The 17,864-nt window shown below is 40.1% G+C and overlaps 1 protein-coding gene across 1 annotated transcript in view; it reads right to left on the reverse strand.

Moving 5' to 3' along the window:
* ALMS1 (ALMS1 centrosome and basal body associated protein) overlaps window positions 1–17,864 on the reverse strand; it is a 72,406-nt gene that overhangs the window by 31,686 nt on the left and 22,856 nt on the right. Inside the window, exons 4-8 of the mRNA XM_080592084.1 lie at window positions 15,069–15,186; window positions 11,517–13,743; window positions 7,261–7,417; window positions 4,066–5,631; window positions 3,250–3,380 (exon numbers count right to left, since the gene is read on the reverse strand). Coding sequence (XP_080448210.1) covers window positions 3,250–3,380; window positions 4,066–5,631; window positions 7,261–7,417; window positions 11,517–13,743; window positions 15,069–15,186 — 4,199 coding nt within the window. The remainder of the gene's footprint in view (window positions 1–3,249; window positions 3,381–4,065; window positions 5,632–7,260; window positions 7,418–11,516; window positions 13,744–15,068; window positions 15,187–17,864) is intronic.

Raw genomic sequence — 17,864 nt, forward strand, 5'->3', positions numbered from 1 at the left:
AGGAGTGGAAAAATACAGTATATAGTGGAAGAATACAGAATGCAAAGGGAGAATACTCGTAGGTAAATCAAGTGATAACTACTTCGCATCCCCACGAATATAGGTGGAGTAATAAGATCCTAAATTTAGATGGAAAGAAACCATGGGGTTAGTATGTTGAAATTCTCTTACATCCAACATCATTTCGAAACCCCTCAGCCCAAACGAGGGGGCACAGAAAGAAATGCACATACGCAAAAGGCACAGGAAGAAGGTTAAATTTGAAAGACAATACACCTGGAGCAGAACAGCACCTACAAGTCTTCAGATTTTCCCATCTGGCTACAGATATAGAAATTACCCAAAGTGACACTTAGGATAAGTGTCACGAGGTTTACCTCCACACAACGTAAAATTTAACATTTCCTAGGCACCTTCATATAACATTCAGTTAATAAATCCACAGACTGGGGCTCCTGTGATACTCTCCTAAAGAAGCCCAGTGCCTTGCACCTTCCCTTTCCTTGAAGAGCCAGTTAAGACCCTTAGAAAGAGTCGACTGGAAATGGAGTCAGTATGAAGTTTAAGAAATAAGCTGTATAAGTCCCATGTTTGCCATCTATCCCTAAACAGCCCTGCCAAGATTTAATGTTTATAAGCACATGAGTAAACTATTTCTCACCTTGTGTATAATGGAAGAGCTATAAAATGGACAGGAGGACGCCACCAATTAAGTGCACAGAAAACAGATGCACAGGGCAGGGTTTGTCAGTTTTACAGAAGAGAAAGCAAAGAAAACAATTCAGATTCTGAGTTACAGTCATGAGCGTTGCTTGCTATTAGAAATGCATCTTCAAAATTAAATGTCATTTTTATATAGAATGCTCCTTTCCGGGGGCAGTATTCAGCTGAGCACTTCAATACATGTTTGAAGCCTGTTCGTTTGCGTATGTCCCAATCACCTCCTTAAAACACCCGGCTTAACTAGAACTTGAGAAACCCTTACGCTTTTTCTTTTTTAGAGCATCTGTTATTTAACACATCACAAATGACAAACAGCAATCGATCAGACGCTATCCCAAACGTAGAACAGAACAATACTCAGATGATCCCTGAGAAGAACTCTCCCAAATTGTCCCTGCTCTTTACTTGCATTTTCTTTTTAGTAGACAAGCTTCACATCTTTCCTGCTAGAAATAATAAAATATCACGGCGGTACATTTCTTGAGTTTTCACCTATAAAAAATGAGAGGCAGCATATAAACTTTCTAAAAAAGAATATTTGTCATAAGCCTGCATCAGAAGCACTAAATAAAAATGACGATCTGATGAAAGAATTGTTTGCGTGAGTGCTAGGAACAGTTTGCCATTCATAATCTTTAAAGTTTAGGAGAAGGAAAATATCTTTTCATAATCATTTTTCTGTTCTTTTTGAGTCAACACATCGCCAGCTTCGCTCTGTAAATTCAGGAGGTATTTTACAGAACGGTTTCCATTAAACTTATAGTAGATTATTTTGTCAGCAATAAAACTGGCTGCATTTTTTTCAGTGAAATAGTTTTATTTTCAACAATCTGGATTTTTCAGTGACATTGTTTTCCTTGGAGGGAAACAAACATTTATCTCAAGTATAACAAAAAAAGAAAAAAAAAAGCATCTACCTTCATTCTGCAAATTCAAAACTACTTTCGATCTCCAATTAAACCTATTGTAGAGTAAAAATGCTTCCAAGATCAAAGCAGAAGGTGTTGTAGTTAAGCCAAAAGTAATTTCTTGGAGTCTTGACTTACAAAACAATGGTATTTTTTTTCTTATTCTACACTGGGACAAAACAATTCATAGCCAACACTCATAAAGGTAGAATTATTTGGTTCCAAACTGTAACAAGTCAGTATTAGGGACAAAGCTGTGACCTAGCAAGAATTAAAAGCTCAAGAAAATAGCTCCAGAGCCTCTAGTTTTTGATAAGCAGACTGAAGCAGACATTTGTGGGTTTATTTACTTATTTTTATTTTTAAGTGGGAAGAGTCTCTTGTCTGAAATTCCAAAAGTACATAAAATTGTTAAATTTATTTTCCTTTTTCTTTTTCCAGGCTCAAAGATTACATCAATACCTGAATAACTGAAGTTTGGCCTGATGCTTTTTAGAAGCTGATGTCTCTATTACCAACACTGCTCTTGACAAAGAAACTATAAACGCAAATATGGGCTACACATGAATCATACTCTCCCCCCTACCCTAAACTACTGCTTTTCCTGGCATGCAGTCAGTCTGCAGAAAAAAAAGAAAAGAAAAAAAAAGACTAACTAAAGCTAAAGACATTTGTCCCATCCTTGGAAGTGTTCAAGGCCAGGCTGGATGGGGCTTTGAGCAACCTGGTCTGGTGGGAGGTGTCCCTGCCCATGGCAGGAGGTTGGAACCGGGTGATCTTTACGGTCCCTTCCAACCCAAACCATTCTGTGATTCTATGGTTGTCTGGAACACCAGATTAAGGACAGGTAATGACTGCATTTTCACATGCAACGTTTCTATATTCTCAGAAACTGCCCCAATTATCTTCAGTTCTGCCTAATTATCTGGTCTCTCTTCCAGTAACTCAGTACATTCTATCCTTCACTGCATGAAAAGATCATCCATCCCCTACTCATCTTACACAAACACCTCCACGTTTTTCCAGTTTATTCTTTTGTTTAAAATACCCTCTAAGAACAGTGGCCTATCTTGGGACACACAGACAGCCACTAAAAGCTTGACGTGAGACAGCATTATCTCATGTCCAGTCATCTTGTACAACATCCTTCCTCCACAAAAGGAGGAGTTTACAAGGCACTGTCAACAAGTGTAAATGTTCTGTGAAAAGCAGAACTCATTAAACCTAATGGGATCACGAGCAGTGTGCATTTCTCCCATCACATAATAGCTGACCGTGTCTCTCTGCTTCATACCTTACAATCATAGAACGGTTTGGGTTGGAAAGGACCTTAAAGATCATCACACCTTCCTTCAGAGCATCTTCAGTTATGTATTAGTACCACCCCTAAGATATCCAACTATCAGCTGGGAAAAAGAAAAAACAGGAAAAAAAACAGGATGTGCTACAGCTGGTCCAGACTAAGCCATGCCCAAAGAAGAAACAAGCTTATCCACTAACTTCATCTGCACCCCTCTCCCTGTCTATCCACCGGTCTTCAAAAACATCAGAAATATAATTCATCACTGTATGCTGGAAGGGATGACAAAATTTCAGAGCAGCTGTTTCTCTTTCATACCTTGGCTAGTCCAGATTTCTTGGCACTCAGAAGCAGCTCTGCCTTTATCTCCTTTATTCTTTGTCGGTCCTCTTCATTCAGGTCTGACACAGATTCCTGAGATCGGCTGGCCAGCTTTAGCTTCACCCATGCTACACACAAGGGACATAATAAAGAAAGCTGATTACTTTTCTTTTTTGCTCATCATACATAGCAACAGTTTTATAATTTAAAGTCATAACTACGCTATGCATTTCTAACTACCCCAACAAAGGTAACAAAGATTAGTATCAAATACAGTGGTTTGAATATACGAAACACACTCCTGGACAGACTGACCAGGAATACGAGTCAAAATGGACCTTTTGAGCATTCGTTTGGAAAAATGGATCCAGAACCAACTGCCTGGTTCTGACATCTTTACAGCCTCAGGCTCAAGCCAACACTCTTACACAATCCCTTCCCAAGTACTTAAACTAGCACATTTCTAATAGCTATGTGGACAAAACCACAGTAACAATTTAGGCAAAAGAAGTATCCAAACTGGTAAAGTACAATTCTATCCTATTCTATCATCCTACATAAGGAGACAAAGACATTGAACATTAAGCCTTGTCCCATTAAAGCTTATCATAAGCAACATAACGTGGTATGTGATATCAGCAACATAATGTCATATGTGGCATGAACCTTTAAAACCAGTGGAAAAGGTCCTCCTGTGCCCATACCCCTTCATTTCAAAAGCACTTCAAAGCAATCCCATAAACATATACCTAAATTAAAGGTTTGCCATTCTGATATAACACTTGCTAAAACACAACTGAGCTATTTCATTACCTCGTGCTTTCCTCTCCTCTTCATCCGCACCACTCAGAATTTGTGTCGCATGGATTGCGGGTGATCCACTTCTCAGCAGGCTTTTGACACGGGCTGCCAGCGAGTCTCCACTGCTACTGCCATCGCTCTCTTGCATTCCTCCTGCCTTGCTTCCAGCTACACTCGCTTTCGACAACATGCTCTGGAAGCCTCCTGGGACATCAGTGACTCTGCCTAGAGGCTCTGAAGGAGGATCCCTCAGCAGGCTTTTGACACGGGCAGCAAGTGAATCTCCACTGCTACTGCCATCGCTCTCTTGCATGCCTCCTGCCTTGTTTCCAGCTACACTCACTTTTGACAACATGCTCTGGAAGCCTCCTGCGATATCAGTGATGTTGTCTAGAGGCACTGAAGATGGATTCCTCAGAAGGTTTTTGACGCGGGCAGCAAGGGAATCTCCACTGCTACTGCCATCACTCTCTTGCATACCTCCCACCTTGCTTCCAGCTACACTAGCTTTAGACAACAAGCTCTGGAAGCTTCCTGGAACATTGGCAGCACTGCCGTGAGGCTCAGATGAAGAAGGATTCCCCAACCCTGAAATTCTTTCAGTGCTGAGTTCACTACTTGCATTGCTTTGTGCAACAGCCACGAAACCAGGTTGATTTCTGTCTGTAGTTACACTGCTGCAGCCTTCTGGCTCCGACCTTCCTACAGATTTCCCCATCCTAAACTCTTTGGTCATCTCCTTTATCATCTCTTCACTGCTACGCAAATTGACATCAGAAGAACTTTCCCATCTTAAATTGCCTTTGTGAGAATCCAGAGGCTTTATTACCGATCCCTCTTCTTGCATACTTCTTTGGGTCATAGTCTCATCCTGTGACAGTATCTTCTGAAACCAAAGGACGCTGTCTTTCTCCAACCCAGAATCTTTGGGGCCATCCTCCTTTTTAATCAGCACTGGGGAAGACTCACCAGTTTCTCTAGAAGAGGCAGCAGAAAAGACAGGGTCACACCAGCTGCCAGCTATAACCTCTGCCTCTGCCAAAAGCTTACATATTTCTTGCAATGCACCAGATCCAATCTGAGAATCACTTTCCTGAGCCTTATTTCTCTCACTACCCACACTCGAAGTTTGTGATCCTCTCTCAACTTCTATTTCACCTTTAACTCCAGCCAAGGAACTGGCAGTCCATCTCTGTGAGCTGCTACTCACATCTCTCAACTCATTTTTAACTAGCAGATCCTGAGCATGTTTTGCAATCAGCATGGGACTCTCTCTATCAGAATGGCAGTCAGGTGAAACAGTCTGCAGGTGCTGGTTTGGTTCAGCTACTCTGGAGACAGCTGAATGTTCTGCCTCCTGTTGTGTGGAAAGCGGAGCACTTATCTCCACTTGGCGGCATGACACGCTGCACGGACTCACGGGTTTGTCTCCAGAAGATCTTGAGAAGTTGGGAGAGAGTTCACTAGGTGACAGAACATCGGAGCCAACAGCTGAATTCATTGGTATAGAAATGCTGACAGTGGAAGTGCCAGAGTTGAAACTTGTTTGTGTAACTTCAACTGCTGCCAGCAGTTCACCTACAAAGAAAGAAAAAATTCTTTAAGTTTGGGACTCTGGGAAACAGCCAAATCAGTAAAGACTACTTTTTTCTTATACTAGAGGGACTAATTCTTCCTTTCTTGTAGAGGAAGAAAATAATTACAAATCCTGGAAGACGTTCAGGAAAAGTGTTTTTAGAATGAGACTTGGCCTACCGCTTCCATGAGAATTCTCTACTGGAAGAAATCTGTTAAACCATTTTGGATAAATATCAAAGAAACTACAGAAATTGACTTAAACAATTTGCATTTAAATAAATGGTTATTGTACTTTTTAAATAATTGTTCTTAGATAAGTGACATAGTGGTGACACTACATCCAAATGAATACTTGGATTATAAAAGTATCCCTGCAAGAAATGAGTCCTATGGGACAGTATTTCCAAAATACAACAGATAAGCTTGTTTCCCACTAGTGGTTGGAAAAGTCCAAAAGCAGACAGGATGCACATTTGGTATTACATTTAGCATTTAGATATGTAATGTCTAATTGCTTTACAGAAATGAACTTAAATGCAAATGGTGTTCTTAAATCCATGCTGGCAGGTACACACAACTGTGAAAAGCCAGCTCCCAAGTATGCCTACCAACAGGAATTTTACAATCATAGAACATCCCGATTTGGAAGGGACCCACAAGGATCATCGAGTCCATTTTGTTTGTTTCAAACACAATTTTGTTTCATGCCCCAACCACCGACATTTTCAAGTACACTTAGCCCAGACAACATTGCCCCTGTACCTACTGCCAAGTGTTTCAGTTGCCAAGTCTCCCATAATGTTTACAGAAGGAAAAAAGAGAAAACAAGCAAGCCCAACAGGCTTAAGAAAAAGATGCATTTAACCTCTTCTTGTCAGAAATGCAGGTCAGCACAAGACACTTGAAAGTCTCAGATATTCAAAGGGTTAGACAGGTACTTGTGAAGAGGCTGCAGATCCGCACTTCCCCACTGAGTACAAGATGCAAATACCAAAAGAGAATGTGCTAAGGAAAATACAAACTTTAACATTTAAATGAGGTACTACATGGGCATGGTGCTGAAGGACTTCTTAACCCTAACTGAACACATTGTTCTTCATATAGAAATGAGTCGACACTTATTAAGGTCGTTATCCATACATTTTTTATGTTGAGATAGACTGATTCATGAACTGATCAGGTCAGCTTTAAAGTGTGTACGACTTTTTGTCACACTGAACAAGCCAAGGAAGCCTCGGGAAGAAAAATAAACCAAGACTTACTACTCTCACAGAAATAAGAAGTTTTGTAACACTTCTTTAACCTTTAGATACAAAGCATTTGCTTCATAAGAAATCCTATGAAAAGAGAAATAAAGATACACGGACACCACACTGCCAAGAAGATGCCACATAGCCAGAATTTCTTGGTGAAAAGGTATGCTTCCAACGGTTTTAATGCTTATTTTTCCAGTTCAAATATCTCACATTTGAGATCAAATCATACGAAGATCAAATTGTATGAATGATGAAGAGCATCACAGGAGAAGAAACATACTTGACACTGCCAGGCCACGAATAACCTCACGGGTATCTCTGAAGTTCTGTTCTCTAAGGTTTGCACATCACAAGGCCTTCCCCTCCCACATACCTTGGGGCTGCTGGGTCCTCGCCAGCGTGTCAGTGGAGTCCTTCAGTGTTCTGAGCTCTGAAGGGGAAAATTCAACTTCCCTGATGGGTCCTCGGGGTACAAACAGAGTCAGTATAGTTCCAGGTGACTGATCAATGCCAAGGTTGCGAAGGTATATCTGACAAAAGAAATAAGGGACACACGAGGCACTCTTACAGAATGCTAATGGATTCTGAAGTTGCACATTTTCCCTCCATCATCTCAGGGCACAGTAGAGCAGATCAGTTGGAAGAGGCTCACAGAGATCAAGTCCAACTGCCTGACCACTGCAGGGCTACCCAAAAGTTAAACCACATTAACGAGGGCAGCATCCAAATGCCTCTTGAACACTGACAGGCGCTGGGCATCAACCACCCCTCCAGGAAGCCTGTGCCAGTGTCTGACCACCCTCACAGTAAAGAATTTTTACCGAATATCCAGTCTGACCCTCCCCAGAGCAACTCCCATGCGTCCTGCTATTGGTTTCCAGCATCTCCTTATGGGCTTCCCCTCCTCAGGGAGTTGCAGAGAGTAACAAGGTCGCCTCTCAACCTCCTTTGCTCCTCAGCCTCTCCCCACAGGACACGCATCCCAGACCTTTTACTAGCTTTGCTGCCCTCCTCTGGACACTTTCAAGGACCTTAACATCCTTTTTACGTTGTGCAGCCCAGAGCTGCATGCAACATTCGAGGTGAGGCTGCACCAACGCTGAATACAGCGGGAGAATCACCTCTTTTGACTGCCTGGCTACGCAGTGTTTGATGCACCCCAACGCGTGCTTTCCCCTCAGGTCCCTTCCTGCTGAGCTGCTCCCCAACCGTTTGTATCCCACCTACATCCAGCACTGTTCCACCCCAGGTGCAGCACCCAGCGCTCACCTTCGCTGAATTTCGTGCCACCGATGAGTGCCCAGTGCTCTATCTAGATCCCTCTACAAGCCCTCAAATCCTTCCTGAGAGTCACCAGCACCTCCCAGTTTAGTAACATCAGCAAACTTGCTAAGGGCACATTCAGCTCTTGCATCCAGATCATTGACACAAACGTTGAACAGAACTGGTCCTAAAATTAGTGGTGTTCCCTGGGGAACACCACAAGGGGCCGGCCAGCAGCCAGATGTAGCTCCATTCACCACAACCCTCCGAGCTCTACCCTCAAGCCTTTTCCTCGCCCAGCGTAGCGTGAACCACTTCATCTCACACTTGGACTATTTGTCCAGAAGGATGCCGTGAGAGATAGTATCCCTGGCCTAAATAAAATCCAGAAAAATGACATCCACAAGGTGGGTGACCTTAGTGCAGAAGGGGATCAAATTAGACAAGACTTCCCCTTCACGAGCCCACGCTGACTACAGCCAGTAACAGCTTTGTTCTTTAAACACCCTTCAGTAGCACCCAGGACAATCTTCTCCATAACTGCTGTAGGAACTAAGGTTAAACTAAGGTCTGTAGTTTCCTGGGTCTTCTCTCATGCCCTTTTTGTAGATGTGTATAGCATTGGCCAGCTTCCAGTCAGCCAGGACCTCCCTGGACTCCCATGACCTTTGGTAAATTGCTGAGAGGGGTCCAGCTGTAACATCCTCTAATTCCTTCAGCAATTTGGCATGAATCCTGTCAGGCCCTATGCGCTTATGAATGTTGAGTTGATAAAACCAGTGCCTTACAATTCAGTGACCAACGACGGAGAGTCACTGATCCCCCGTCACGGTCCTCCAACTCATTGGACTGGGCAGCATGAGATCTGTTATTACTGCTAAACAGTGAGGCAAAAAAGGCATTAAATGCTTCCACCTTTTCCTCATCCTTACTTGCCAGGTGCCCATCTGCATCAAGTATTAGTCCAGTGTCTTCCTCAGACCTCCTCTTGCTCTTGACATACTTTAAAAAGCCTTTTTTTTGGTGTGATTACACCTTTTTCTTCCCAAATGGGTTCAGCACAGAAAGCTTAACATGATCAGACTTTGAAATTCAGGCTAGGCAGCAGGAAAGTTCCTCGCTCTTAAGGAAAAGTTCATTATGGGCCAGTCTTCAAGGCAAAGAGTTGTGAACCCTTTTGCCAGAGCTGGTTCAAAACAGTCATGAAATAGTTCTGGTGATGCTGCTACAGGGAATAAACCCACACTGGACTAGGGACAATATTAAGTTCTTTGTACAACCAAGACTTAGTTTTACTAGTGCAGCTAAAGCAATAAATCACTCCATAGTAAAGACAGCATAAAATGTATGTCTTTTTTCCTTTTCCATATGGGAAAGTACAGAACAAATGCACACAAGCACTATCTGTAATTGGATGCTGCATATGTATATATATTCATATAACGTATTAAATAAAAAAATGCTATCCAAGTAAAATTTCTTCATTATCATTAGGCGTTAAAAGCAGTTTACAGAAGCAAAACTAAAATCCTACTTAAAAATCTAAAAAATGTGTGATACATATAGAGAGAAAAACATAACTAGGATGAAACCAACTCTCCGTGCAACACCCAGAGATTGTCAGTTCAGACACACACAGCATCATCCCCTGTATTAATATATTTTGAAAGCTGGAACAGTCTCTCAGAAGTAAGAGCCTATCAAAAGCCACCTACGGTCTCCTGAGAAAATTTCTTTCCTTTTACCAGAGTATCTATGTCTATAGATACTATATACAGCTTAAAAAAAAAAAAAAAGAAGTTAGTTTTATTTCATCACTTATAGGGGGAAGTTATTTTCAACTTATACTACAGCCTAAATTTGCCAACCATATGAAATAAACGAATTTATAGAACTTGGCCAACTCTATCCCCTATGATACTATTATAAACCTACATTTTAATAACTTACGTGCGACCTGATCCCCTTTACCTTGTCAGTGATTTATGACAACAGAATCCTCAAAACTACAGCTGGAGAACATGCCTCATTATACTGATGAGTCTATGATTCTTTATATTCATTTAAAAAAATGGAGATAACAGACAACCTCTATATCTCATGAATTCCATTTAAAATATTCTCCCTGCAACATTTATATTTGTTTCAACATGTGTTTTCAGAGACATCTCAGAGAGGAGAGCTTCTAAAACATAGTTCCAAGGACCTAACGATTACAGGAATCATCTTGTGAGGGGAACAGCCACATACTCAGAAGATAATTACATGTTTATGATTAACACAAATCTGCATTTAATTTTCTCTAACACTCAGTGGCTATTAGTATAGTTAACATGGCTGCCACAATCTGCCCTTCATTCTCTCCAGCGATCCTAAAACGGAGAAGGGAGGAATGAAATCTGCATTAGCCAGATAGGATACAGTAAAGAAAAGGTATGCAGAGCCTTCGAACATCGTTCATGAGCAATATAAAGAATCAGGAATTTATGTCTTAGATACCTGAACAAAGTGAACAAGAAAGAAGAGTATTTGCCAAGAAGTTCTGTGTCGGTTTTGCTATTATTGCAGATCCGTGGGTGTGTGAAGTTCAGCTCTCTCTCCTGCAGCCTAACGTTTCCTTAGTCAGCACTTGAGTCTCAACCTCACGTTTGGATAATTATATCCCGATCATTTGAAAGAAGCTGGAAGATCAGAAATGACTTACCAATGCTCTGCAAAAAGAGCTGTAAGCAACTTATTTACAAGTCTTCGTATCAAACATTTCACTTACCACTAATGCTATGTCCTGTTCTTTTTCTTGTGCCCTTTATGCTCCAGCACAATCAGCCACTGATCTTTACATGCCTCTTGGGTATTGTTACTGTGATACTATCACCTGTACCCGGGGGAGCCTCTGCCATACCCAACCCTTACTTTTCCCATGATAAATATTACCTGAAAGTTATTTCATCCACCTCTGTAGTTAAGACAAACTGAACCACTATCATGGATCAAGGTCACCAGTAGAACAGACCAGTCAGTATAAAACCATTTGTATGTAGACCCTACCAAAGCATTGGGAAAAACAATGGGACAACTCTAACGTCAGAGTTATTAGAATCACAAAAATGAAGTGTCCTTTAAGACTTATTAGGCATACACAAAATAAATCACCTAGTATTTCTACAATAACTATTGCATGACGGGTTCCCAACACAACTAGATGTCAGAAACTAACTATAAGCACGACAGCCTCTTGACTCAGACAACCAATCTTATAATACCTTCTGCACTTTTGTCCTACCTGCTCTAAAGTAGCTGAATATACTCATATCCCTTTATAATCCCTTGTAAAAAGTTACAAAATTTTATAAGAACATAACTTACTGGGATCCTTTCTTCAATATTAAACTCTTCTTTTTCCGGAGTTCCCAAACAAGCTGTTCCAAAGGGGATGAAGTTATCGTCTTCTGCACTGGTGAAGAAGTGTCCGGAAACTGCTGAAGAGCACCCTGCTGAGCCTGAGCCCCCCTGGCTACTTTCCCCAGAACTAGCAGGAAGATTCAAACTGTCTTGGGAAATATCCCCTAAATTGTCCGTGCTGACATGACCAGTAGGAATATCTACGTTATGGGGCAGTTGTTGATTTTCAAGACCATCACAATTCGTCTGGTCATCAGCTGGAGAGTTTCTATCCTCTCTAAGGAGCTGAGCAACTCTTTCACAGGAAACGAAACCATTTGGGTCTGAACTTTGTCCTGTACTGTCACTTTCAGCATCTTTATCAGTAGGTCCAGAAACCATCTCAGTTGTAAACTTGTGTATCATGGAGCCTCCTAGTCTATTTTCAGACACTCTTAGAACACTACTTTTTTCTTCTAAAGGTTGCATCGCCTCCGTTGATGTTGCTGGCTGAACAACGTCAGTCAGGGGGGTGTTTCTACCAGCGACATTTACTGAGTTGTCAGACTGAGATCTAGTAAGAGGGTGAACATGCTCCAAGTTTTTATTATAACAGTGCAAACTTTCCAGGGAATGTGTCTCCCCAGAAGAAGCAGCAAGATAACCTTTAGGGTTTCTACTACTATTCTGTGTTGACAAAATATTGTTCAAAGAACTGGTAATTGCACTGTAGGCTTTCTTTCTCAGAGAAATTCCACTCGGGTGAGATGAAGCCAGTGCATCAGATATCTTGTCTGACTGGCTCATATTCCAAGTCCCCACCTTCTCCATGAAGCTAAGTGATGGGAGCGACTGAATTCTTCCAGTGTGAGGATATTTCAGTTTCAAGGACTCAAAGTGTTTGTCATTTCCTTTCTGAGCACATTGCAGAGAATGTTCCTTCTCAACAGATGTAGGTGTACTGGTAGACAAGTTCCCAGAATTTTCTTCATTTAAGCACAAAGGAGAGGCCTGAATATCCGACTTGATCACTCGAGCACTGGGTTCTGCCTCAGTTTTGTTTACAAGTATCCCTGGAGTCGACTGATAGCTTGGACGAGCAAGGTGTCCAAAGAATGAGCCATCACCTATGAGGAAATTAAATGAAGGGGAAATGTCTCTAAGTTTATGTCCCCTTTCTATGGAAAAATCTGAAATAGTTAATTCACCCCTGCGCACTCCAGGTTCTGCTTCCACTAGGGCATTCTCACCACGTGAAGAAGGAGCTTCCGTGTCCGTCCCGACGAGCTGTTTAGGTGTACAATCACTAGTGCCTGTCACAACAGGGACAAGCTCCTCTTTCTCAAGTCTCACTGCAGGAGATGATTGTTTCTGCTGATGATCTAGGAAAGCTCCCTGGGGCTCATTAGTAACAGCCACAAATTTCACGCTTCCGAAGTCATTTAAATCTGCTCCATTCTCCTCAGACTCCCTGAGTATTTCAGAAGTCTTTGCAGAAAATGTATCCTGCCCATCTGAAGTTTTACAACTGTCTTTCCTCAAATCATCAGGCAACTTATTAGAGAAATCAAGCCCAGAAACATTCTTGTCTTTTTCCAACTTCTCTAGGTGTCTCAGGCATCCTTCTGACTCTGCCTCAGCCATTGTTACTTTCTCCACCTGCATCTCTCTTTCACATTTTTCTGAATTCTTAGTCAGTGTTATTTTACAAGAGGAGTTTTCAGATGAGAACTCATCGTGCCTCAATAACCCTTTTTCCTTCTCTGCAAGCTCAAAACCAGGAGCTTTCACATTGTTGTCACAAGAGAAATGTTCATCTTTTGCAGAAGTACTACAGGTCTGCTTTGCAAGAGAAGCTTCCATTTTGTTCAGTCTACTTTCCTGGATTAGCATCATTTTAGAAGTGGAGCTTGCTAAACTGTCACCTGTTTGGGGGATCAGTGTCTTTCCATTAGCGTCGTTTTTACAGTCTTCATTTGCCTCCTTGTTCACAAGTAGATGTCCAGAAAAACAAGAGGCTTGCTGAGACAAACCACCACTAAAACTGGCATCACAAGGTTCCCCGTGTCTGAATGGAAGCGGATGCTGAGACAAACTAAAGCAGTCACTGGGTGCATCGGAGGGTACTTCAGCATCTGCCAAACACACAGCTTCTTCTACATGCAAAGGCTTTGAATGCTCCTCTGAAGCACCAGAAACATCAGGGACTCCTCTATAAGAGACAAGAAAAGTAAGTACATTTCTCATGACACTATTTATTTCAACATTTTCTGCTTAAGTGTAAGAGGCCAAAGTATGACTTCATCCAAACAAGTAACTGGGATTTAGCAACATGCACATAAATACATCCCCTAAACAGAGCAAAATGCAAAGAAATGTAAAGAAAGTCCAAATAATATTGAAAAGCCCTCCTGCCCTATAAAGTCAAGGTTTGAAAGTTATTTTTTCTACTTGGTATGTTGGTATTTTTAGTCAGTTCGGGACTGAAAGGTTTTGCTTGTTTTTATTGTACTAACAGGACACTTTAGTTAAATGTAAAATAAGACAGAAGTCTAAAGAAAATAGAGGATTTGCTTACATTTTTTAAAAAATGCAAATGTATAAATGTATATAAATTGTATAACATAGAGGAAATACAAGAATCATCCACTTTAGTTTTTTTATATTAATTATTTAAAGGATATAAAATATAGTGTTTTTTAACATAAAAATTATCATTAAACCTCAACTAATATTACTAAATGCAAGTAGATCATCACCTCTGGTGGAACTGAGTTCTGATCCACGAAGTAAAGTCACCGTACGTTATATTAGGAAACAAACCTGTCCTGTCACACACCAGATACGTAGGGGGAAACAAACATCAATGACACTGTAAATATGTGTATTTACATGCACACTCTTTTCCTGTCTTTAATAAAGGGCAGAAAATTTCCTGACTTCTTTGCACAGGAGTTATTTGTCACACTTTCGTATGAAGGCTTTGACAAAGACTTTAAAGAAATACTTATTGCAGTAACATATTCATATTTTTATATAAAAGTAAGTATTTTAAATGACAAGTGTTACTCTAGTAAATAAAAGCATAGAGTCATACAGAATGGTTTGAGTTGGAAGAGACCTTAAAGACCATCTCGTTCCAACCCTTCTGCCATGGGCAGGGAGACCTTCCACTAGATCAGGTTACTTAAAGCCCCATCCAGCCTGGCCTTAAACACTCACATAAAAAATGAAAAACACATAAAACACATAAAAAATGAAAAGTTCATATAAGACCTGTTGAGGTTTTCCCTTGTTCAAACCTTTTTGAAGGCAAAATAATGAGAAGAACTCTACTAAAGCCTTCTCTCTACTTAAAATAAATACATAAAACACAATAAATAAATAAATAAACAAACAAGCAAACAACGACACATCTTTGTCCTTTGTTTCTGTGACCACAAAATGATAATTATTTAATTATGAAAGACAGGACAATTTATGGTCGCTCAGGAAAAAAGTTGTGTTCTGTCACAACACCGGGTAACTTTATCCTACCTTAAAGGAATAAAATCCATTTCTGATTGCTGGAGAAGCGTCTCATCTGAAAACCTCCGGCCTTGTGTTGAATACGTCAGCAGGGGAAGACAGGGAGAGAATTGACTGTCCTGAATATCTTTTAAAAACAACAACAACACAGCAATCAAAGTTTGCAAGGTAATCCCTATTTAACTGCCCTGCCAACTAACACAGCCTTCAAACTCAAAAACGTGCTAACTGCAGTCAAAATGATGTAACCCCATCATTTACTCTACTGAAGCATATTCCCTTATGTTTAAGGGAAAAATTTTAATTTAGCTTTTTTTTTTTTTTTGGTATCAAACTCAAAGGTTTCCTCTCACCGATCTCAAAATGCTACATGACACTGACATCTCTAACTTACCTTCTTAAGCTTAAATTTCCTTTTGTGCACATCCCTATCCTTTTCACTCATTAGCCAGCATCTCCCCTAGTGATTTCCTTGCAGCCTGTACACAGGACAGGCTTCTACCCAGACCACCATTTATTCCTTTAAAAGCGGAGAAGCTCCAGTAATGTCTTCTCCAGTTGCCATTTTTTCATAATTTCTGTTTGCAGCAAAGGCCATGTATACATTTTTCTTTCTTTAGGGTTTAAAGACGCAAGTAATAGTAAAATTTAGTTATCACAATTATACTAGCACCACTGTCTACTGCCATAGCAGTAAGTTTTAGGTTCTATCACGTATTTCTGTGCTGTTTGAGGTACTTGGCATTTCCAACCTTTTTAATTCACTGCTTACAAAAACAAAAGGAAATGTTTCATAACACAAGAATACAAATAACTGTAAGCTTGCATTTGATAAATGTAAATGACAACATACACGTTTTGATAGAAGCAAAACAATTACTTCCACTTCAATGATAAGTAAACAGATTTTTTTAAGCAAAAAAGCAATTTGTCATCAACAGTCTGACTTTCAGAATCAGAGTTCACATTGACTTTAATTACGTTCATTAGTTTCCAACCATCGCAGACCAGCTATACTCTGGATCACTTACAGAAGCGTAATCACATCAGATAAGATGACCATTACACACAAAGAATAAAACTTTAACATTACATCAGCTTTATCCCAAGGCTTTCCACAGCCTGTATTACATCACCTGATGAGTGCTATCTGACCAGAAGATGACCTTTGAGTCATTTTTAATTTAATACTTACAATTAATGTTTTTAATTACTTTAGAACATTACATAATAAGAGCATAATTAAAGGAGTAGAAATAATTTTATGTCGCACAGCAAAGCTGGATCAAAATATGGATGCCCCGTACTCCCACCCCATCAGCAGCCATAATAATAACAATAATAACAGTAATAGATTGCTAGTTTCAGAAATTCCCTTTTATCTCAGCAGCTGTCTCAACCACATGGCAAGCCTAACGTCTCCTAGAAGAAGCCAAATTTGTACCTTAGCATCAGTTGTACAGATGGCACAAACATGCTACAGCAACTTAAGTGAGGAGTCTTTGTTTTTCTAGCACCCAGTACCTCTTCAAAGCTCAACTCTCTCCTCTACTTGATTAAATAAATGTATTGCACTAATCACCATTCCACTGTACTTTCATCTTAATTATTTGCAATACCAAACAGGAATGAAAAGATAAGCTGCCTGCTTTTTTGGACGTTTATAGGAACAGGAGCATAGGCATCCTAAAGGTGGGGGCATGGTATGACTTGCTACTTCTGAGCAACTGGACAAGAGAAAGCATTTGGAAGAGGCTCCAACGCAGACTGGTAAGCACCTGTACCAAACAGGATGAAAAAATGTTTTACGCTTCCATGCCCATTATAAAAGTAGGCAGAACAGCAAAAAGGAGAAAACAACACTGTCAACATCAGCATAGAGAGAGCAAGATCCAGCTAAGGAACAAGGCCAAGGATGTCTTTTTACTACAAATAGTGCCTCGGGGCTTCAACCAAGACTGTGGCCAAATGTACTGGGCTGTTTTGTATTTACGTGGTTTGAAATCACAATTTGAATCATGACTTAAAATCACGGAACAGGAGACTGATTCATTTCACTGTAATCTCTAACATTATTTGCAGCTTACTTTTAAGAAAACAAAGAGGTTTGTTTCCAGTGGCTGATCCTGGTTTAGAACCAAATACATTCTGCACATTAGATTTCTTATTCCCAGTCACTAACTGGAAACAGACAATATTTACGATGTATTTAATCAACCATTTATTATGTTTAGTATATATTTATTCAAATAATTGTTTTTAATTTTTTATTATACTTGAAAATACTGAGACAGTAGACTGACCACAGATATCTTGCACACAGAATTGTATTAAAAATGCAAAACCATTTATTTTAAGAAACATTAAGCAAGTTGGAATCCAAACTACCTTAGCTGTATTAGATGCATTTTTTCCTCCCAAATCTTGTTTTGCATTTAAAATATTAGTGAACAAAGGAAATAGTAACTGTAGTTATTGAATTAGACTTGTCATCTCCCATCATGATACACTTCATGTTCTCAGAGCTGGCATCTTATTTTTAGTCATACAATAGAAGAGGAAAATAAGCTTTTCTCAATTTTCAGCTTAACTTCTTCACTTTGAATGAAAATGTATTTTCAAGCTAAACTGCAAATCAGAAGTGATTAAAGAAAAAGCTCCCTGCACAATAAAGCCTGGGTGTGCTGTCTTTGTAAATGAAGAGACAAAAAAGACTATGAGGGAGGGAACCAAAAAATAATTGAAAAAAAGCTGTCAAATGCTGTCAAAAATAGATCCTGCCAAACAACTTTTAATGCATCTACA

The sequence above is a fragment of the Anser brachyrhynchus genome (assembly GCF_964034855.1).
Source record: "Anser brachyrhynchus genome assembly, chromosome: 4".
Taxonomy (NCBI): domain Eukaryota; kingdom Metazoa; phylum Chordata; class Aves; order Anseriformes; family Anatidae; genus Anser; species Anser brachyrhynchus.